At 37.5% G+C, this 19,736-nt stretch overlaps 6 protein-coding genes across 12 annotated transcripts; 3 read left to right on the top strand and 3 right to left on the bottom strand.

Moving 5' to 3' along the window:
- The first annotated feature begins 212 nt into the window (after positions 1-212).
- LOC116430453 (pyruvate dehydrogenase E1 component subunit alpha, mitochondrial) lies at positions 213-3,128 on the top strand. Its single transcript, XM_031984620.2, has 5 exons — positions 213-686; positions 1,631-1,804; positions 1,874-2,341; positions 2,431-2,676; positions 2,781-3,128. Exons 1-5 carry the CDS (start codon positions 591-593, stop codon positions 2,928-2,930), a joined length of 1,134 nt encoding a protein of 377 aa, XP_031840480.2. The 5' UTR covers positions 213-590; the 3' UTR covers positions 2,931-3,128.
- Positions 3,129-3,316: 188 nt separating this feature from the next.
- On the top strand, positions 3,317-7,197 carry LOC116430443 (uncharacterized). Its single transcript, XM_031984601.2, has 5 exons — positions 3,317-4,711; positions 4,794-4,966; positions 5,054-5,839; positions 5,911-6,342; positions 6,673-7,197. The coding sequence occupies exons 1-5, from the start codon at positions 4,138-4,140 to the stop codon at positions 7,192-7,194; spliced, it is 2,487 nt and encodes an 828-aa protein (XP_031840461.2). The 5' UTR covers positions 3,317-4,137; the 3' UTR covers positions 7,195-7,197.
- Positions 7,198-7,302: 105 nt separating this feature from the next.
- LOC116430449 (leucine-rich repeat-containing protein 59) lies at positions 7,303-9,148 on the bottom strand. Of its 3 annotated transcripts, none has more exons than XM_031984611.2 (7): positions 9,001-9,148; positions 8,711-8,915; positions 8,563-8,622; positions 8,372-8,494; positions 8,075-8,288; positions 7,798-7,998; positions 7,303-7,717 (listed from the first exon to the last, which is right to left on the bottom strand). In XM_031984611.2, the coding sequence occupies exons 2-7, from the start codon at positions 8,798-8,800 to the stop codon at positions 7,440-7,442; spliced, it is 966 nt and encodes a 321-aa protein (XP_031840471.2). In that variant the 5' UTR covers positions 8,801-8,915; positions 9,001-9,148; the 3' UTR covers positions 7,303-7,439. The 3 variants fall into 3 exon arrangements, with proteins under 3 accessions (XP_031840471.2, XP_031840472.2, XP_031840470.2); XM_031984612.2 differs by having other exon boundaries at positions 8,711-8,889; positions 9,001-9,133; XM_031984610.2 differs by having other exon boundaries at positions 8,711-9,113.
- Positions 9,149-9,201: 53 nt separating this feature from the next.
- Nulp1 (Nuclear localized protein 1) lies at positions 9,202-12,682 on the top strand. The gene is made up of 8 exons (XM_031984603.2): positions 9,202-9,598; positions 9,724-10,094; positions 10,193-10,421; positions 10,519-10,772; positions 10,844-11,153; positions 11,225-11,518; positions 11,603-11,796; positions 11,882-12,682. Exons 1-8 carry the CDS (start codon positions 9,467-9,469, stop codon positions 11,904-11,906), a joined length of 1,809 nt encoding a protein of 602 aa, XP_031840463.1. The 5' UTR covers positions 9,202-9,466; the 3' UTR covers positions 11,907-12,682.
- On the bottom strand, positions 11,882-15,462 carry Arp3 (Actin-related protein 3). Its single transcript, XM_031984609.2, has 6 exons — positions 15,227-15,462; positions 14,803-14,983; positions 14,145-14,459; positions 13,740-14,054; positions 13,443-13,661; positions 11,882-13,342 (listed from the first exon to the last, which is right to left on the bottom strand). Exons 1-6 carry the CDS (start codon positions 15,268-15,270, stop codon positions 13,163-13,165), a joined length of 1,254 nt encoding a protein of 417 aa, XP_031840469.1. The 5' UTR covers positions 15,271-15,462; the 3' UTR covers positions 11,882-13,162.
- Positions 15,463-16,191: 729 nt separating this feature from the next.
- Positions 16,192-19,717, bottom strand: LOC116430447 (glycosyltransferase 25 family member). 5 transcript variants are annotated; one of them, XM_031984606.2, is made up of 10 exons: positions 18,355-18,432; positions 18,213-18,284; positions 17,942-18,105; positions 17,727-17,846; positions 17,424-17,613; positions 17,252-17,326; positions 17,131-17,188; positions 16,928-17,055; positions 16,622-16,825; positions 16,192-16,543 (listed from the first exon to the last, which is right to left on the bottom strand). In XM_031984606.2, the coding sequence occupies exons 2-10, from the start codon at positions 18,221-18,223 to the stop codon at positions 16,366-16,368; spliced, it is 1,128 nt and encodes a 375-aa protein (XP_031840466.1). In that variant the 5' UTR covers positions 18,224-18,284; positions 18,355-18,432; the 3' UTR covers positions 16,192-16,365. The 5 variants fall into 5 exon arrangements, with proteins under 5 accessions (XP_031840466.1, XP_031840467.1, XP_076225484.1 ...); XM_031984607.2 differs by having other exon boundaries at positions 16,193-16,543; positions 18,188-18,284; positions 18,355-18,372; XM_076369369.1 differs by adding an exon at positions 18,937-19,036 and having other exon boundaries at positions 16,196-16,543; positions 17,942-18,284; positions 18,355-18,583.
- Between the last annotated feature and the right edge of the window lie 19 nt (positions 19,718-19,736).

Here is a 19,736-nt window from a genome sequence, read left to right as displayed (position 1 = left end):
AGTTTACACAGGTTATCGAACGATCGAACCGATCGTTTCATACATTTGTTCGACGAAACGCTTACTCGATTGGATCTGAATCGAATAAAACGTTCAACGACAAATCTTGGTTTTTTTTTCAGAAATATTCCTATTTCCTTCGGTTTTTATACATCTAGCGGCGGACAGATGATAAGTCGCCGACGCGTTTCCGAGTCGATAATAATTTCCAATGATTGCTCGACGTTTCGCAGAAATAGTTGATAGACAACCCTTCGTACCGGGATTGTTTATCGGTTTCCGCGTAGGTACAAACGTCCGTCTAGGTTCACGAGAATCCGTGAAAATATTTGAGCGAAGTAAGGGGGATAGGTGAGTTGCAGCAAAAAGATCGGTATCCAGTATCGCAGCTAAATTCGCGCAATGCGTGGCGATAATATGCATTTTCGCGTCAACCTTTGCCCGATCGGAAGCATCGAAGTCGAACAGAATTACAGGTTTCTAATATCTTTTTTTAAACGGACGAAGCTGAGTCGACAAATCGCGGAGTTCGAAGCGCGCGATCGATCTACACCGTTCGGCGAGTTATTTAAGCGGGCCTTGAACGAAGAATGCATCGTTTGCAACTGGTACGAGGTTACACGAATCGTCGCTGGCTTTTCTCCCTTCTTGGCAGGGGTATATCAAAGGAAATGACAGTCGAGACGGTAAGATTCGTCTCGTGTGTTGGTACCTACGTATACTTACGTATGTACTACATACTTATCGATGCAACGCGAATAAACGTTCGAACAATTTCTGATGGGAAGTAAGGTGAAGACACCAGTAATTGACCATTTTTCAGGAAAACGTAGGGAACAAGGTTTTTGAAAGTAATAATCTTTCGATGACCGACCCAACTCCGAAAAACTTTTACCTGAATTGAATCGTTAATCGTAGAAACTAGTAATTCATTGACGTTGGTTGCATGCCTCCAGGTTCCAACATGAAATCGACTTCTTTTCATTTGTATTTGTCCTTTTACTCGTGATTTGTCACAATCGTTGCGAATAAACGATATTGACACGTTGGATGCCACGGGGGTCATCGATGACCTCAATCAAATCGAATTACTATAATTCATTCGATTGAACGATGATTATTCGGAAACCTTTCTATATTATAAGTAATACCACCTAATGCAATGACATTCACCGAGATAAACTTGCAACAATAACGAAATTCAATTATATAAATTGATATTACATTATTCTCGTTTTCTATATTTCTCTCGGCAAAATCGTGCGGCGCTCAACGCGTTAATCGCCTTTAGTGATTTTGGTGTTACTATAAGTGGTCAACTGCTGACTAACATATAGTCAATGCAATTTTCTCGTTTCAAAGGACGACCGAATTCCGGCGCGAGCATTGAATTTTCAAAAATGCCTACAACCTGGATAATACAGCCACCTCAAGAAAGTTCGCTTTCTTACGTAACGTAAGACGTTCGAACAGCACTTTCGCGCAGAGTCCCTCTACCTAATAATGGAGAATGCGTTTACCATTATTCACGCAGAACGCTTATCTCATCTGGCCAACTATTAGTGCTTTTACCTTACCGAACGCTATATCACGTTTATGAAAATTACACAGATTCGCCCGGTCTGTTTAGAAATACGAGCTGTACCGGTTAGACAAAGGGCCGGCGACGAGCGCGACGATGAACGAAGAGGAAGCCACTTACGCGCTGAAAACGATGAACTACATCAGACGAATAGAGAATAAAGCCGCGGAGTTGTACAGGGCGCGATTGATCAACGGTTTCCTTCATTTGTATTCCGGCCAGGTAGACCGTTTTCGATCGATCTAGTCCGGGCGCGAGGAAATAGCAGAAAGGAGACAATGCGGTTTGCAGGAGGCAGTGGCCGTGGGGATGAAAATGTCGATGGCCGGAGCGGATAGTTTGATCACAGCTTACAGGTGTCACGGATTCGCGGTGGTGTTCGGAGTGTCGGCACGGCAGGTTCTCGCGGAATTGATGGGTCGGCGGACTGGGATCTCGAAAGGGAAAGGTGGATCGATGCACATGTACGCGACAGGATTCTACGGCGGCGATGGGATCGTCGGCGGTCAAGTGCCGATCGGCGCCGGGTTGGGATTCGCTCATAAATACAACGGCACCGGCGGAGTCGCGTGGACGCTCTACGGCGACGGAGCGGCGTCCCAGGGTCAGGTTTACGAGGCGTACAATATGTCGAAACTTTGGAATCTGCCGGTAGTCTACGTCTGCGAGAACAATCAGTACGGAATGGGGACGGCGGCGCACAGGCACTCGGCGAATACAGCGTTTTACACTCGGGGAGATCTGATTCCAGGCGTGAAAGTGAACACCAACACCGCGATCGCGTCTACGCCCATTGTTTCTCGTCTGATTCCTAACGGAGCTAAGTAACCGATGTCACCGATTCCCAGGTGAACGGGATGAGCGTGCTCGATGTACGCGAGGCGGTGAAATTCGCCAGAGAACATGCTCTTCGAAACGGTCCCATCATCCTGGAAATGGACACGTACCGGTACTACGGACACAGTATGAGCGACCCGGGCACTTCTTACCGCACCAGGGACGAAACGAAGCGAGTTCAGGCGGAACAAGATCCCATCTCGACGCTCGCCGAACTTCTCGCGAAGAACGGCTTGAAAACCGAAAAGGAAATCGAGGCGAGCGTTCTACGTTTTCAATTTTTATTTCCATTCTCATTTTCGCCCTCATTTCTCTCGGCTGCTCCGTCCCACTCGGTATTACGTTATTCCTTATCAAACAGGAAATACGAAGCAGCGTTTGGAAGAAAGTGGACGAGGAACTGGAAGAGGCGAAATCGGACCCATTTCCGGAGCTGGCGGACATCGCGAAGCACGTATACGCGAATCCGTTAACGAAAACGCGAGGCAAGGTACCTTGGCAAATTCATTGAAGACATGGAAACCCGGCCGTTTTCGTCGCGTTAAAATCTTCCTGTGTTCTCGGAAACCGATTGGTTAAATAAATCACACTTCGGCTGGAATCGGTGGACTCTGATTCGATTCGCGACGAAGGAACGTTGATCTCGTTCGATCCTCGTACCCGACGAGCGAAAGAAAACAATGAGAGAAACGGCAGGCGATGGAATGCAAACTTGCCGTTTGTTTCCCGGTGTGCTCTTACATTGGTACGTCAATTGGTGCGATCAATTAAGACGTCGTTTGGGTCGCGCTCGCGGCCGAAAGACCGCAGATAGAAGGACGGAGTGAACGCGACGAGGACGGAAGCTCGTCGCCGCAGAGAGACGCACGGCCGAAAAGAATGAGTCAGTCGCGGCCGGTTGGATGGGGCAACGCTTAAGGGCAAGGCGGCGAGGCGATAGATTCCAAGGAAGAGCGACGGCGATGACAACAGTCTTTGCGGGAGTCGGATTGGACTCGACTCGACGAGACTCGACGAGACGCCGCGACCCGCCTCGCCGAGACTCGAATCGTCTTCCGTTGCTCCCACGTGCGACGTTGCTCGTTGAATCTTAACGAGGGAACATCGGAGCATTCTCGCGAGTCGCCGCCCGATAAACGTTATCGCGATAAAGTGCCCGATAAAACTAGTGGACAAACTTAGAAAAGTTCGCCGGGAGTTGGATAAGTTTGAAATGGTCGACTTTCGGTCCGCGTCGCGCTTCGATCGAAGGGAAGGATCATTCACCGGCTAATCGGGGGTTTCCGAATTTCAAATTACTCATCCGATCAGCAATTTCTTTCGTCGAATCTTATTCCTACTCTATTGGATAGTGGGAACAGTCGCGAGCGAGTCGCACCGATAATCCCCGATGGTACGCGCGGTCGTGCGCGAATCATCGGCCGACAGGAACTGCACGTTCAATCGAGTTTCTGAATATTGAAAGGTTGTTGGAATAGTGTGATTCATTCGATGCGATTCGTTTCCAGTACGACGCTTTGTAAAATGTTGTTTTATCGGTCGCGTATCTGCCATCGCATCCGGCGTGACTTTGACGCTGTCAACGGGGAACTGTAGCAGCGCGAAGAGTAGCGCTAGCGGTTCCGTTTCGAGAAGAAGGAATCGATCGGGACGTACAGGATACGTTTCGTTCGTAATTCGGTTTGCGCGCGTTTGACATCCCCGTTACCGTTACGACCATGCAAACCGATCGGTCAAGGAACACGACCATGGGTGTCCATCTATTAGCGCAGATGAACGCCCTTCAAAACGTGTTTACGGAAGTGATCCACTTCTTGGAATGTCTGGGAGAAGTGAATCTCCCGATCCCGCTCAAAAGTTTCCGGGACGATCTGTTGATCCGCTCGAAGCAGACTTTGATGAGGTTCATGGCCGAGAAAATCGGAACACAGACCACTTCTGAGCCGTACTTGAACATGAGTCCAATTGCGTTGAAGGGTTTGGTCACAGTCAACGAAATAGAAACCGAACTCGGGGAATACGTGGTGGCGGAAGAGCATCAGAAACAAAAGCAACAAGATTATTACGAAAGCTTTCAAACGGTCGAGTCGAATCACGCAGCGATCCTAGCCGCGGAATGCGCGCCTCAACAATCTCACGCCAAAGATGAAAAGATCGAGCACGAGCTGCTAGAGATCTACGCGAATTTCCCGGCAGCCCAAGCTAAGATAAAATGTTCGAAATTCGGCCCTCTCGACAGGAAGGAAGGGAAAAGGCTGTTCACTTTTGGACAGTATCGGAAGTGCTGGGTCGGTAAGTTACATTGCTTCCGCTGCGCGTTGCACCGGAAGTGTGACGCGCGATAAACATGATTATTTACACCCGTGTGTTGTAGGCTTGATCGAATCGTGTTTACTGATCTACGGGAGCGATCGGGACAACCGGCCGTACATTGTGCTACCGATTCGTGGTTACGCGGCTCGCGCCGCGCCCAACGCCATACCCAAAGATCAACGAAGAAGCGGATCCACGTTTGAAATCTTTTGCCCTGGCAACAGGACCTTCCAGGTGAACGAGCTTCCAACAGATAGAATAGAATAGAATGTAAAGTAAACGCAGCACGGTTTCTTTTCACGTCGGTCGTGGTTCTTTCAGTTCGTCGCGAAAAGTCCGAAGGAAATGGAACAGTGGATCGTGAAAATCTACGAAATGGGTATCGTCGAGAGAAACGAGAACGCGGAATTGCGAAAAGTCTCGGTAGCCGCGCCGCTCGAAGCTAACGTCCCGAAAGTAAACGCTCGCGTGGAAGAGCATCAAAATGTTGGATGTTCAGGCGTCGATAAGGCTAAGTCGGAATTAGCTGCGAATCTTACCGGTACCGACACGAAAGCGATCGACTCATTGTCAAAGAACCTTCTTCCGTCGGTTTCTTCGTCCGCTGCCGCTGTTGTCCTCGACGTCGCGTCCGCTACTGTTACCTCTGTTTCTTCAGTTGCTTCCGCCAGTACTCCCACTCCTGCTTCTGTCCCGGGTCCTTCGTTACCTGCCCGAATCCCGCGAAGATTACCGGCCCTACCTACGGCATCGTACGTGTCCCAAGAGGAGGAGGAGGACGATATGTATTATAAGATCGAAGATTTCAGAAACACGACGCGTACGCGTAATTACAAGAACGTGCCAATCGGCAAAGCGAATCGAATCGAGAGAGAACCAAGGCTTAACGATCCTCGAGGGAACCAAGTCTGCTCGGACGTAAAAGATACGAGTGTATTGGTAGAAAAACCAAAGAGGAATTTGGACAACGCGGAACGACCGACTGGCTCGCAAAGCGGAACAATGTGCAACAATGATAGCGATAACATTAGTTCCGCGGCGTCCACCTTGAACAATGATAATGTCGGCCGCGTCGATAAAAGAGACAAATGTTACGATGACGCTGAGGTAACTAATTCTACGTCATTCTCGATCACACGGAACTCGTCAATTATTTTGATCGCTGCATTGTGTTTCAGAGTCTGCGTTTGTCCCCAAGATCGAGCAACGATCGGCCGAATACAAGTGCTTCCGACAAACCGGTGGAACCGGCTAAATCGCCAGATAAATTACAAAAGAAGTCTTTTTTGCATCGAGTAAGAAACTTGAAAGAATCTCCACGAAAGGCTGAAAAGAAAGCAACGAAACGCGTAACACCTACGCCACCGGCCGTGGATGAGCAACAATTGCCTACCTACGACAAGGTGTCCGCTCTAATAAACACCAGACAGGTGAAAGGAACCATCTGTTCGGAAGAAGAAAAATCCGAGTACACTTGTCCGCCTCCGCCTAGACCAATTTATGCGAATCCTCCTGTAGTCGTTGATTCGGTTGATCAGCAGGAACTTTACGATGACGTCAGTTATTATCGAATAAATCACAAAGAGCAAGAAACGCTGCAACCGGTCCGAGTAAGTTACCGTTCTCTTTGTTAACCCTTTCCACTCGAGAATTGTTTCGCTAGATATATTCCTGATTCTCTAATGAAATACCAATGATGCTTTATAATTAATATTAATATAAATAATATAGAAATTAAGGGATAGAACTATTCTATTTTAACGTTTCATGGATAATTGCGTTAAATGAACTTTAATATTGAATATCAAACTTTGTAATTTTACTGTATCAAACCAAATGGCGACTGTGAGTCGCCTCTCGAGTGCGAAGGGTTAACCGTTCCTCCATTGACGGTAGATAATAATTGCTTTTACATTAACGGCGTTTCGATCGATTGTCAGGTAACTCCGAGAAAATTGAATTGCACTCAAGGATCTACTCGACGAAACCTCGATGACTCTGTATCATGTAAAAATATTGATCGACTGGAATCTCCAGTGTCGCTAGACCAAATGGAACACTATCAAACACCGCGGCTCAAATCGAATCAACGTGAACATTGTACCGATCAACAGGAGGAGCTCTACGACGATATCGCCATACTTGCAGAGTGTCTGGCACGAAAAAAGGAATTCAAGGATAGTAAGGACGTCGAAGAAACTGGCAAGGTACAAGTTGCTACGGAGAAGAGATCTTGTAACCGATTCATCGGTGAAAAGAAACCGAAATCGATCGATTTCACTACAGTTCAAGAGACGAATCCTCGAAACCGGAACGGGATCGAACAGGTGGACGATCATGCCGCGACGAAAATGAATAATATCCAGAAATTGATCAGCAAAATGGAGAACTCTTTTGGCAAGGCAGCCGTTAAATCAACACCGACTCTGCTAAACAAAACGAACGCAACCGATAACGTGTAATATCTCACGAGCGTATAGATAATTATCCCGAATTTTTATATATTACGAATACCAAAAGTCTACTGGGACCAAAGATTTCAAGCTGATAGATTTTGATAAAAAAATCGATTTCATGAAAACGAAGATCTTTCGTATATTTGTAATTATTTTTAATTCATCAAAATAAATAACAGAAGCCCTGATTCTTATATAATAATATGTCGTCTCTTACATTCAAGCTGGTGCACTGCTATTATTAACATTTTTTATTTGTTCGATAGCTCACTCATATTCCCCCTAAAGCTGTTTTCATAGACATAGTATAAATCTTTGCAAATGCTTTTGGTCCACATGGTTGCAGCCCGTATAGAAAATTGGAACGTATTGATGCTGTGTTTCTGAAATTCTTTCAAAGGTACACCCGTATTTCTTTCTATATAGTTTATAAGCGTGTTACACCGCTCTGAATACATTGGCAGAACTACGATTATTAGCATGCCAGTGATCAAACTTAGAAGAAGAAACTGTGCAATTGTGTACTTGCCTGAAACGCGTTGCAATTTCATTCAAATTAACATGGTGAAATGATCGTAATAGAAAGGTGTCAGTCAACGATACATTTACCTTTCAATGCGTGTTCTTCGTCGGTGTTTGGATTATTTTGTCCCATTGCTGGTATTACAACCTTATTTGCGCCTACTTGCGGCTCTTCGGTTGAAGACGTCGATTTACTTTCATGTGCATTTTCTTTATTATCCTTCTCCGCTGTTTTCTTTTTTTTCTTTTTTCCAACCTTTTTTGTTAATAAGGTATCAGTCTCTGCATCTACCAACAGTGAAAATATTATTGATTTTTACTCTCTGTTCCCTGTTAATTTCTATTCTCTGTTCCTAAGTATTACTTGTGACAGCATTTAATCTTCGTAATTTCTCTTCTTCGATACTGAGTTTTACACGTGACAAGTACATAACAACATTGCGAGCACAGGCTTGACATTCGGTTAAATTACTACAGGGACCAGCCACACTGGCTACTGCAGGAGTTAATGGATTTTCCTTTAAATCCAGCCACCTTAGATTCTTCAATTCACTTAAACTAAGAGGTAGCCTGCTTATCTATAAAATAATATTTCCTATTATATAGACAGATATACACAAATTATTCGCAGAATTATCGTTAGGAGCTAAGTTGACTTTACCTGATTCTCGTAGAGATCCAAATATCGCAGTTGTTTTAATTCTCCAAAATTTTCAGGAATCTCTGTTAACATATTTCTACTGAGATCTAATTGAATTATTTGCTTAAGATTGACAAAAGTATTCTGAAATAAATTATGGTTGTTCTGTAATAACTATTGTGTAACTAGAAGCAATATTTCTGAAAACTTACAGGCAAAGCAGCTAATAAATTGTTTGATAAATCCAAATTCCTTGCTTTCTTAACAGTCGCCTAAAAAATTTGTTTATTGATTACTAATATCGATACTTTACATGTACAATCTTTTTTTATTTTGAACGTGTTATTTGGATCTACATACGATTTCTCGAACAGGCACTTCTTTCAGGTCACATAAACTAAGATCCAATGTATCATCTTTCAGTCTATCTTTAATATTTTTTAAATTCATTTTAACGGCACAGGAATTTTTTCAGTGAAACAAATAATGCAGTAAAATATGGAAAACTTTGCCGTGTCTTCAGTTTTTCGTAGCGTCACCTTTCGGCAAACAGCATAATACAATGCTAATTAAAAGATCTCGATGTTAATTTAAAAGACAATAAAATATTTTGTTATTTTGTCACAACCATACAATTGAAAATTTCATACTTTAATCAGTGGAAGCAGAAAGTGCTTAACGGTAATAGAATCCACGTGGCTTATAGACACCGATCTTCGATAGTAAGTATACTGGTACCACTCAGGCACGAGTGTCAAATTTAAAAACAGGTTTATCAGTTGAGCAACTTTGAAAATCGTACGAATGTTGGCAGAACTTGTACGATCATAGCGAAATTGCGACACAACGTGGTGTAATAGGAACAAAATATTACCACGAATTGTAATAAGTTGAACATCTACCCCATTATAGAAACCGTGTCCATTTAGATACTCGAAGCAAGAAAATTGACAAGTGGCAAGAGACATTTAAATTTCGACGAGAATTCAAAGAATCAGGAATTTATCGCCAATTAAGTCCTGCCATTTTTAAATTGAAAGTGTCCTTTTTTGTATAATTTCGAACATATTTACATCTTTTTCTTAACGATTCAGTTCAAAATTTATTTTGTTCAACATGTCCACACGGTATATGAAAAAAATGTACGGAGGTGATACGTTACCAGAGAAAGATAGTGAAAGCGAGAATGAAGAAGAGAATTCAATGATTCGTGATGTTAAGTCTAAGACGTTTAATTTATTTGATGTAGTAAGTTTTTCATTTCTTTAATTATTGTTGATTCCTTGTATGTTTTTTGACCTTTCTGACTATTAAAGGCTTTTATATTTCCATACTTTGTAGATGTCACTGTTATTTATTTTTTCTGTTTTCAGTTAAATCAAAATACTGAAACTGCAGAGAAAGAAAATGAAGAACAACAGGTTGTCGAAGAAGATTGTCAGGCTGAAGCTAAACGCAAAAATAGAAAGAAAAAAAGGAAGAAGATAGTAGATGGTACAAAAACTCATCAAACTGTTCAGTCTGTAGAAGTGGAAGACACAGATGAAATCGAAAGAAGTATAAGGGAAGTGAATAAATTACTCGGAGAACCGCTTCCAAGCTGTAGTTCTCAGGACACAAACAATTTGCAATGGATAGAAAAGCAGTCTAAAGAAGATATTTTGTTAGTGCAACACAAACACTTGAATCCTTATAATGAACTTAAAAGAATATTTGGTAGTAAAACGGTCCAAGCTGAACAAAAGTACGTAGAATAAAATTTATATTCTAAATAGTTTAGATATAAGGTGTCATAATTAACAAGCATAATTGGATTTTATATGGTAATTATAATTTTTATAGTAACAGAAGAAATAGAGCTCGTGTGGGCCATTTGAAGAAAACTTGGTTAGCTTCTGCAAGGGACAATTGGCCACCGATTAATAAGTCTGGTCTTTCAATGTCATTGGATCACACTATGAAATCTACTAATAATGTTCAATACTTTGTTTACGATCATGGTCCGTCGTACAGACAGATTCAATTAAAATTCTTAGAAGCTGTTGAAAGCTTAAGTCCTGAAAACATTGTTGTAAGTTATATTATTTTCTTTTAAATATTACGAATAGAATTTCCTTAGAAATATTTAATTAGATTTTAATTCTTAATATGAATTTAATGTGTTTCAGAACATTATAAATGCACATTCTTATCATGTAGATGCATTATTACAATTAGCAGAGCTTTGTGAACTCAAAGAAGATTTAGCCATGGCTGCAGAATTTACAGAACGAGCACTATATTGTTTAGAGTGTGCTTTCCATCCATTGTTTAATGTCACAACTGGATTCTGTAGATTAGACTATAGAAAACAACAAAATCGTGCTTTGTTCATAACCTTATTCAAGCATCTCAAATTTGTTGGTGGACGCGCATGTTATAGGTAAAATGAATAAATGCTTATAATTGTTTTATTTTTTTATTCACACTTCTGTACAAGATTTTATGTTTCAGAACAAGTTTGGAGTTTTGTAAATTACTTCTATCACTTGATCCAGAAGGTGATCCACTAGCTATAATTCTTTCTCTTGACTTCTATGCTTTACGAGCAAAAGAATATAAATGGTTTATAGAGTTTTGTAACCTTTGGGATGCTACAAGAAATTTGACACAATTGCCAAATATAGCATATAGCTTAGCGTTGGCTCATTTTCATTTAGGTGATGAAACACTTGCCGACGTACTTTTACAAAATGCTTTAATAATGTTCCCGGGTGTGCTAATGCCTTTGCTGGACAAATGCAGTATACAAACTGATGAGAAGGTATTTTTACTAATTCAATGTTGTTTCAAAAATACATTAATAATCAATTAACGAAACGAATAACCATCTAGGTACGGAATCACGAGTATTTTAACAGTAAGGCAAAAACTTCAACAACACCAGCCTTAGAAAAATTACAGGATCTATATGTTGCGCGTAGTTTTCGCTTATGGAAAGAAACTGATCTTTTACCATGGTTACGTGAAAATGTACATGTTGCATTGAATCGAGTCAATATTAAAGATGACTACGTAAAATACTGCGAAAATAAACGGAGTAAACGCTATCAAGGGAAACTACCAAAGAATATTTTGAGACATATTATATTATCTGATATAAAAGATGTTACTGTAAATATTCAAGAGGTATACAGAATTTTATACAAAGCTTTTATACATAATGTACTTTTCTTGTATTCTAATATATTCTTAAATCTTTTTTATATGTAGATACAAAATGATGGTTCAGTGTTTTCGCATGATCCTCTGCCACCTGTGGATAGTATTGATATTTATAAAAGACCTGCACCAAATACAGGATCCACACGAGCGAATTCTAATATTTTGTCTCTGTTTTTCTCGTCCCTAGTGTCAAACATTAATGGAGAAGTTGTAGTGGTCGCTCTTGATGGTCTAAATTTATTGTAAGTATTTATTATTTTGACATGTTTAAGTGTGAAAACATTATTTTTAATAATGACTGTAACAAATAATATTCTATATCTTTAGTTATGATAATAACGAGCAAACGTAAAGTGCCGTCATGAAGTAGAGCAGAGGTGTCTAACTACTTCTCCTCCGACAATTAACTCTCGATCAGCCGGTCCCTCGCTACTTCTACTCCAGGAGCTGCACGAGTTCCACTTTCAGTTAACCGATTTTCTCACCACGTATATTTGTAGTGATGACTAACCTGCTTATAGTGGCGTTCGTGCAGCAACTGAAGGAAAAAGGGGAAATATGTATGGAGTGGATCTTTCTCTTACAGCTGTGCGGACTAAGCGAAGAGGGGAAAGCGTGCATTATGCACGTTTAGCTCGAGAATACCTACTTACAATAGTCGGCACAGACGTGAGAGACCTACCGTAGACACCTCTGATGTAGAGTAATAAAGAACAAAAATTTCACTCTGAATACAATATCAAGAATGAAAGATATATAAGTACATGTATACATATACATATACATATACAATATATATATTGTATATGTATATGTATATATATATTTCACACGTCAGCTACTTTTACGAAGATAATATACATTTCATATCAGATAATATATCTACTGTTTATAGCGAACACTGTAAAATTGTAATGTTTCTTAGGTACTTGTAACTTGATAATACTAATTATGTTCAGTATCTATTTATGAGATTGTATATTAATTGTTTGTACAATCTCGTATGTATTGTTATAATTTTCATGAAATTTTTTAAGCAATCGTGGTATTACTTTTTCGAGAAATTGTAAATACGTATAAAAGGTGTATGTACAATAATGAATAAAGAAAATTGAATTGTTGCAGAAATGGCATTGAAATATTTGTTCGTTATTTTATGAATGATTAATATTTCAAATGGGGAAGTATAAATCATTCTCTGAATGTGTTTCGTTAAAAAAGAATTATTATTTTTCAATAAACTTATTTTATGTACAGATCTATACAGTTAGTTTGTAATGTAACTGTCTTAATTATTTTTAATCATTATTGGTAATAGAACATTCCTTTTTTTATTAAATGCAAATACCTCTTCTTACAACTATAATGCATCAACGAATGAGCATGAAAATATGTCCGTGTGCGTTTGCTAGTATAAGCTTGGGCGTTCTTCGGAATTCTTTTAGTTAATTGTTACATATCTATAAAGGCCCAGTTTATCTCATTAAATATAATCATAGAGGAAAACATAAAATTGGAATAAATTATTAACAATTTCATTAATGACGTTAAGTTGCGATCGTTGATCCGTACAACGTCTTTTTAGAATTAAGTATATTTTTATTCATTTTACACCATACTACGAAATACGGGATTATAACGACATATTCCAGGACCGTATTCTTGATAAGCTTTCTTGGTATGACAAACCCTATAAAATTCAGGATCGCTTGCTAATAAAGCACCACCGTACCATACAGCACAACGTTGTTTATGATGCGATATGACGTGAACGTCCATCGGTTTTGGCTAAAATAAAATTGAATGTATACTTTTAGTTTACTCATTTTGACATGATTTTTCTTCATTTCGAAATCGAAATAATGTATATTAATAAAGTATACGTTACCGTAATGTAGCTTCCACTTAACGTTTCGCTAAGTTTAAGACGAGCATCGACGATACGTTTTATATCGCGTTGTAATCGCCTACCGAAATCTTTAAACATCGTAGAACCGCCCGATAAAACAATATTATTATACAATGGTCTTCGTACATCTATTGGACAATTTTGTATTACATCATCCACGATTTCACTTAACGGTGTTGTAAAGTCTGGATTAGAAAACTGGAGAAAACACAAAGTTACAAACGTGATTTTAAAAATAAGCTATTTCATTGTAAGTTTAAATTTATATAAACATACTTCGGGATGGAAGAATATTTCTGGCCCCAAGAACCTCTCGTAACCAACGTCTACGACGAAAGGCTGTTTAGTGATATTGTTGATACCTTCATACTGTTTTATTTTAGTAGGATCGCTGTCGTATTTAGCGAACTCCTTTGAAATATCAGGACATATATAACAATGTTTTTCTTTAATCGCTTTAGCTGTTTCTAGCGACTGTTCAGGCGGTATTCCGATTTCGCGTTCCCTTAACAAACTTTGTATAAAGTAAGTGATATCGCGTCCAGCGATAGGAATATGTTTTATACAACTTCCAATAACAAAACCTTCTGCCTGAGAGACAACGAATTGATTAATATAAAACAAAAGTTCTTAAAATACAATTGTATACGAATTTTATATCTTCTGCTTCATTATACTTACAACTGGAATTACATGTGTTACTCCATCTCCACTATCAACTACTACTCCTGTTAATGTTCTATCCTCTAGACTCTTAGCTGTCCAAGAGGCAGCTAGCGCTAATACTGCTTGTACTGCAATATAAAGGCCTGGTACATTAAAGGATTCAAACATTATCTCTGCTGTATATTCTCTATTCTCAGGAGTGTTTAATGGTGGTTCTGTGAGTAGAAAGTAATGGTCCTCAGGTTCTGCCCTGAGATATTTGAAAATGCATTGCTGCAAAAATTTTTCCATTAAATCCCAGTCTTCTACCAGGCCATGTCTAACTGGATACTAAACAGAATAACAATATAGTTGAAAAAAGTAGCATTGTGTTTAATTAGGAATCTTTTATATATATAATTTAGGCATGCCTGACTAAATAAATTGCTAAGGGTATAATTCTTTACAAGAAAAATTGAAATCAAATAATATTACAAATAATGGTGTAACTGTATCTTAAATATTATTTTAAATTTGACATTTCCTTTGTCTATGTTATATATGTAAATATTGAAAGTTTGTCAATAGACTATGTTTACCTCCATATAATTTATTGCTCTTCGAGGCTTCCTTATTCATATATTCAAGTTAAATAAGTCAAACATGCCTGACATAAATAAATACCAATGCATACTTTCACAGAATATCCAGTAGCTTCAAAAGCCTCATCTCCGATATATGCGTCCAAATCTTCAACACCTTTAGTAATTCTTCTAGCATTATTATCTCCAACTTTTGCCGTTTCTTTTATAGCAATTGCTGATGGTATTATAAGTTGAGGCTCTTTGTTACCAGCAAAGCCTAACTTCGTGTAGCTAAAAAAATATAAGCGTTTATTATTTTTCTTTTTTAGATTTCATTTTAAATCGTTAACGATATAAAAATTGTATGAAACATGGATTTTACAATTTCAATAATACGTACGCCATTTATGTTGCAAGTAACATTTGTTACTAAAGAGAAAATGTAATGTGTCATAAGTCATAATAAGTCATAACGTTCCTAGCCTATTTCTTTTTGCCGGGGTTTAATAATTTTAAATTAGAAATTTTACTTACCCTGTACCTACATCGATCACACATGCGGGAAGGCGACCGAGCATTGTGTTTCTTTATTTTTGATTGATATTAATTTTATTTCAAGAACGCCCTAGCTGGAAATCCGAAACTTAGATCTCGGTATACACTTTCGATAAGCCACACCTCGTTTAGACAGATAAAGTTGAAGCACAGCTTAAGCCGTACACTCACTGCATGAAATTGTTCGGTGTAATAATGAATTGTAAAAAATGTAAACGTAAACTGTTGGAAACGATGTGCGACATCTATATTTGAAATTTTGTAACTATGTAACGATCAACAAAATCATGTTCAAAGTTGAAATTATGTGTATTATACAAAACTGGATTAGTTATTGAGCAGACATGTTTTTGTTATTGAAAAGAAAAACAAAAAAGTAATATCAACAAATAGGATCATGTAATATGTAACAAACGGAATCTAACGGACTGCTTCTGTCGTCTCTATCGTGTCTTGTTATTGTCTTCTCAGTTTTATACAATAAACAACTTGACTCGTAAAAAAAAATTTTTATATTCAATAATAATTTACAAATAAATTATTATTTTACACTTATATATAATATTATAAACGTATATAATTATAATATAAAGTATTTTTAAAATAATTGTTCCATTCTCATTCGATCATCTTGAAGTTGCAGGATGTAAGTGAATCTCAATTTTGTATCATGATATTTAATAATATAAAATATTTTTACAAATATAAACCCCCAATGGACGTCACAATTAAATATTTTATTTAATTAATGTGGTAGAATCTGAATGTTATTTGTAAAGCGTTTAATTTCAAGTCTGTTGATAATACTCGTCAGTAAGTCTAACCTAGTAGGCTATATTTTGAACACGTTTTTCAACGATCTGTTTTCGTTTTCTACTGTAAGGTTAAAGGAATGGGAACTTTATTAATCAAAACTTAAAACGATATAATTATAAACATATCATAAGAAAATATATTTATCTTTTTAGTTTTTATAATCTTACATTTTAATAGTTTAAATGGCAGTAAAAAATGTCATGGAACAAGAAATATTGCTTAGTTTGATTAAGAAGACTAGTATCATATTTTATTTTACTCCTGCAAGATATAGACTTATGGCTATATTATTTTTATGGCACTTACAGCTCTTCTCGTTCTTTGAGCTTATTTGTATCTTCATTTGTAAATGCAATCATAGAATTTTCTGTGTCACTGATATATCCTTGTTCACCAGTATAATGAGTAGGATAGATCAACAAAGGATTTGCAGAAAGTATTATCAAATCTCGTGTTGGGTAATGGACTTTCCATTCTTGTCTATGTGAGAACAAAAATTATGTTGGTGAACAACAAAGAATTTTAGAAAGTAGTCCATTAAAAAACCTTTTGCTGTACCTAGGATGTGTATTAGATAATATTGGTAGATACTCATCTACGGGTATCAACTTCTTAAGTGGTTCCGCTTCTATAAGTTTTTTTGCTCCGCTTTTAGATAACATGTATCCTAATGTCCAATAACTGTAAGCGGCATGTACTAAATATTTTGATCCTTCAATTGGAGATTCAGCACTTTCCATTAATCTTTTTCTTCCCAAATAGCTACAAACAGAGTATCATCATAATGTTAATAATGATCATGTTGGTAACATAAAATATATAATGTTACCACTAAAATCGGTTTGAAAATTAAAGTACACTTACACCAAATCCCATTTAAGCTGAAGATTATTGAGCTCTGTTAATATATAGTTCACTTTTTGTCTAAAGAATGGTTCGAAACGAATATCATCCTCTAAAATTATAATGGTTTCAACATCATCTTCTATCACCTAGTAATTCAGCACAAACTTAAAATGATTTGCGAGCGATCACAATTAAATACATTTCTTCAATTGTGAAATTACCTTATTCCAGATAATGTAATGACTTAAGAAACAACCTACTTCTCCCATTGTCATCGGTCTGTGCATATTTTGTGTTATTATTATTGATCCAAATTATTTTCACCTTCCATTGTAAACTTACCTATTATGGTAGGGATCGGCATATTCCGGCATAATTTTTACTCCCATATTATTTAAGATGGAATGATTCAATGACCTATACAAATAAATACAAAACGGGATTAAACACCTTGCAGAAGTATAAGGAAGAAATTTTCGGGGCACTTGATATACCATGATTTCTTTTAACTTACCTACCGTCGATGGCGTCAACAGTATACGCTCGAATACCGAGTTCTTTGAAAAGTCGGTGCATTCTATTTCGCCTTTCCGGTCTTCTTAAAAGATTTATCATATAAATATTATCGACTCCTAGCGTATCTTCTACAGGATATTTAACGTAATGTTCAAGAACCTTGGACAGTGGAGGATAATCATTGTCTGCTAAAACAATGGAAAAATATGTTATACAAAATGTGAATAATCCATTATAAATTTCTTTCCAGTAACATTTAAATATACAGCAATATTTTGCCATGATAAAACGATCAACATACTTAATATCTCTGTTTTAATATTGGTCAGAAGTTCCAAATCGTCCGCAATTGTTTCTCCTTTTTCTAATGGCACCATAATAAATCCGTAATAATCGTCATTGCAAATAAACAATGACACCCCTGTGAATAGTAAACGATAGCGGGAAAGGCATAATCAGATACAAATCAATGAATACGAAATAACTGAATCACGGCTACTTTAAGCGTCAGTATACCAGACTTGTTAGCTCCAACAGCAAAGCTTATAATATCATCTGTAGGGCCATCATACCAATCCAAGTTATGGGGGTCATAAGTCAACAGGTCTGAAGCTCGTTTTCTTAAATTTATGAGAACCGCGCTATGAAGCATAGGTACATCAAAACATCCTGTCTCAGTCCTAAACAAGATCCGATTGTACTTATCCGTTCTAAGGTAGTAGTAATTTGAATTCATTCCAGCCCAAAAATTGCTATACATGCCATCCGATTTTAATAATGGACTAACCACAGTTTCATTTTTTGAAATTAATTTATCTAGAGTATAAGGATTCGTTAGAAAAACGTCTGCGTCGAGCATCTGCAATTAAAAGATGGAACATAGAGTTTAATATTTTTTACACGGTTTTCGTTAGGAAAAGTTTACGTACCAAAACAAAATCTGCCCAGATGTTCCGTCCCGCGTTAAGACAACTTTCGCGGAGGTTTATCACGTGCAAAAATCTTTGGGTCGACCAATCAGCAATTCCATCTTCATCTTCAAAGCCGTTCGATCTTTCATTTAAGTTTCCGTCGACGCCGTGATACTCGTTACCTTTACTCTCCAACCAAGTAGACAATATTTCGATCGAATTATCAATATTATTATCACTGTGTATGCTTTAAAAAGAAAAACATGTAATTTCTTAATAACTTTTTTACGTTAAATAAATGTTACGATTATTTATGTATAACTGAATTTTCAAAATAAGAAATTGAATTGTTTTTCGTGAAATTTTTTCTGAAATTTCGAAATTTTTAAACACTAAATAATCAAGATAAGTCAATACTATTGATAAATCATATAGAAAATGAGTAAGTATCTACATACAATACATAAATATATATGTATCTAAATAGGTGTTTGATTTTCAATGGTGGGCACTTTCAAATTTCTAAGTAAACCCGGCATTACAATTATTCCGTAAATAAATATTCTTAATATGAAATAGAGATTAAAACATGAGACTTACAAAGAAATGAAATATTAATAAATAATAAAATTATTTATAAAATGATGAAACTTTCTCAAGATTAAAGAATTTTATTTGAACTGCAATAATAACGGTTACCGATAGGAATGATTTTCTTTACGTTTTTACAGAAAGAATAACTTTTAAATATTTAATTTATTTCAAATAATATACATTTAAAACACCTGACCCCAACGTACATTAAATTTATAACAATTTTGCTAAGCTAATTTTGTAGAAAAAATGAGGTTATGAAAGATATACTTACCAAAGATGTATCCGTTTTTTTGGATAATCTAGACGTTCCAAGAAAGTTAAAAAGTATGGTAATGTGTGTGCTTTATTTCGAACTAAAATCGAAATTAACACTGTTGGTTTTTTCAAGTCCTCGCAATAGATTGTTAATGATACGATAAAAAAAATTAAAAAAGCAGAAACATTGTTCACCGACCCCATGGTTTAAAGGTATTTCTTTGTAATTTTGTGTGCTACTATTTTCTTATTTAAAGAGAATGCGCGAAAAAAACTCATAGAATAAACGCAATGACCTTAGGTACATTTATCTCGTCTTCAGTCTCTCGTTCATTGCTTTGCTCTTTCTGATCAAATTTAACCACCCACGTTGGAAACGCGAATAGTCGGTAAAGCTGTAAACTATCCGCATAAACGATGCAACTGCTGTGATTTGTATTAATACTTCCTGAACTTTGTGAATCGTTTGAAATTAACGAAGATTGCTGACACAACATTTTCTTGTTTCTTGAGGATTTGCCATGGGTCAATAGGGGTATTAATGAAAT

Source organism: Nomia melanderi, chromosome 7 (genome assembly GCF_051020985.1).
Source record: "Nomia melanderi isolate GNS246 chromosome 7, iyNomMela1, whole genome shotgun sequence".
Classification (NCBI taxonomy): Eukaryota; Metazoa; Arthropoda; class Insecta; order Hymenoptera; family Halictidae; genus Nomia; species Nomia melanderi.
The sequence above is the reverse complement of the archived record's forward strand: the minus strand, read 5'-3'. Positions and strand labels throughout refer to the sequence as shown.

What these genes read in the sequence shown, in the direction of transcription:
- LOC116430453 (XM_031984620.2), top strand. Translation starts at nt 591, where the DNA reads ATGCATCGTTTGCAACTGGTACGAGGTTACACGAATCGTCGCTGGCTT. An exon ending in AGGAAATGACAGTCGAGACG is followed by an intron (nt 687 to 1,630) that starts GTAAGATTCGTC and finishes CGGTCTGTTTAG; the next exon opens with AAATACGAGCTGTACCGGTT. An exon ending in ATCTGATTCCAGGCGTGAAA is followed by an intron (nt 2,342 to 2,430) that starts GTGAACACCAAC and finishes ACCGATTCCCAG; the next exon opens with GTGAACGGGATGAGCGTGCT.
- LOC116430449 (XM_031984611.2), bottom strand. Translation starts at nt 8,800, where the DNA reads ATGAATTTAAAAAATATTAAAGATAGACTGAAAGATGATACATTGGAT. An exon ending in ATTTATTAGCTGCTTTGCCT is followed by an intron (nt 8,495 to 8,562) that starts GTAAGTTTTCAG and finishes AATTTATTTCAG; the next exon opens with AATACTTTTGTCAATCTTAA. An exon ending in AAGATTAAATGCTGTCACAA is followed by an intron (nt 7,999 to 8,074) that starts GTAATACTTAGG and finishes CACTGTTGGTAG; the next exon opens with ATGCAGAGACTGATACCTTA.
- Arp3 (XM_031984609.2), bottom strand. Translation starts at nt 15,270, where the DNA reads ATGCTCGGTCGCCTTCCCGCATGTGTGATCGATGTAGGTACAGG. An exon ending in GTGATCGATGTAGGTACAGG is followed by an intron (nt 14,984 to 15,226) that starts GTAAGTAAAATT and finishes ATATTTTTTTAG; the next exon opens with CTACACGAAGTTAGGCTTTG. An exon ending in TAACACATGTAATTCCAGTT is followed by an intron (nt 14,055 to 14,144) that starts GTAAGTATAATG and finishes GTTGTCTCTCAG; the next exon opens with GCAGAAGGTTTTGTTATTGG.
- Nulp1 (XM_031984603.2), top strand. Translation starts at nt 9,467, where the DNA reads ATGTCCACACGGTATATGAAAAAAATGTACGGAGGTGATACGTTACCA. An exon ending in CGTTTAATTTATTTGATGTA is followed by an intron (nt 9,599 to 9,723) that starts GTAAGTTTTTCA and finishes TTCTGTTTTCAG; the next exon opens with TTAAATCAAAATACTGAAAC. An exon ending in CTTGATGGTCTAAATTTATT is followed by an intron (nt 11,797 to 11,881) that starts GTAAGTATTTAT and finishes CTATATCTTTAG; the next exon opens with TTATGATAATAACGAGCAAA.
- LOC116430443 (XM_031984601.2), top strand. Translation starts at nt 4,138, where the DNA reads ATGCAAACCGATCGGTCAAGGAACACGACCATGGGTGTCCATCTATTA. An exon ending in CTGGCAACAGGACCTTCCAG is followed by an intron (nt 4,967 to 5,053) that starts GTGAACGAGCTT and finishes TGGTTCTTTCAG; the next exon opens with TTCGTCGCGAAAAGTCCGAA. An exon ending in AAACGCTGCAACCGGTCCGA is followed by an intron (nt 6,343 to 6,672) that starts GTAAGTTACCGT and finishes ATCGATTGTCAG; the next exon opens with GTAACTCCGAGAAAATTGAA.
- LOC116430447 (XM_031984604.2), bottom strand. Translation starts at nt 19,392, where the DNA reads ATGGGGTCGGTGAACAATGTTTCTGCTTTTTTAATTTTTTTTATCGTA. An exon ending in TCTGGGCAGATTTTGTTTTG is followed by an intron (nt 18,285 to 18,354) that starts GTACGTAAACTT and finishes TTTTAATTGCAG; the next exon opens with ATGCTCGACGCAGACGTTTT. An exon ending in TTATCTAATACACATCCTAG is followed by an intron (nt 16,544 to 16,621) that starts GTACAGCAAAAG and finishes GTTCTCACATAG; the next exon opens with ACAAGAATGGAAAGTCCATT.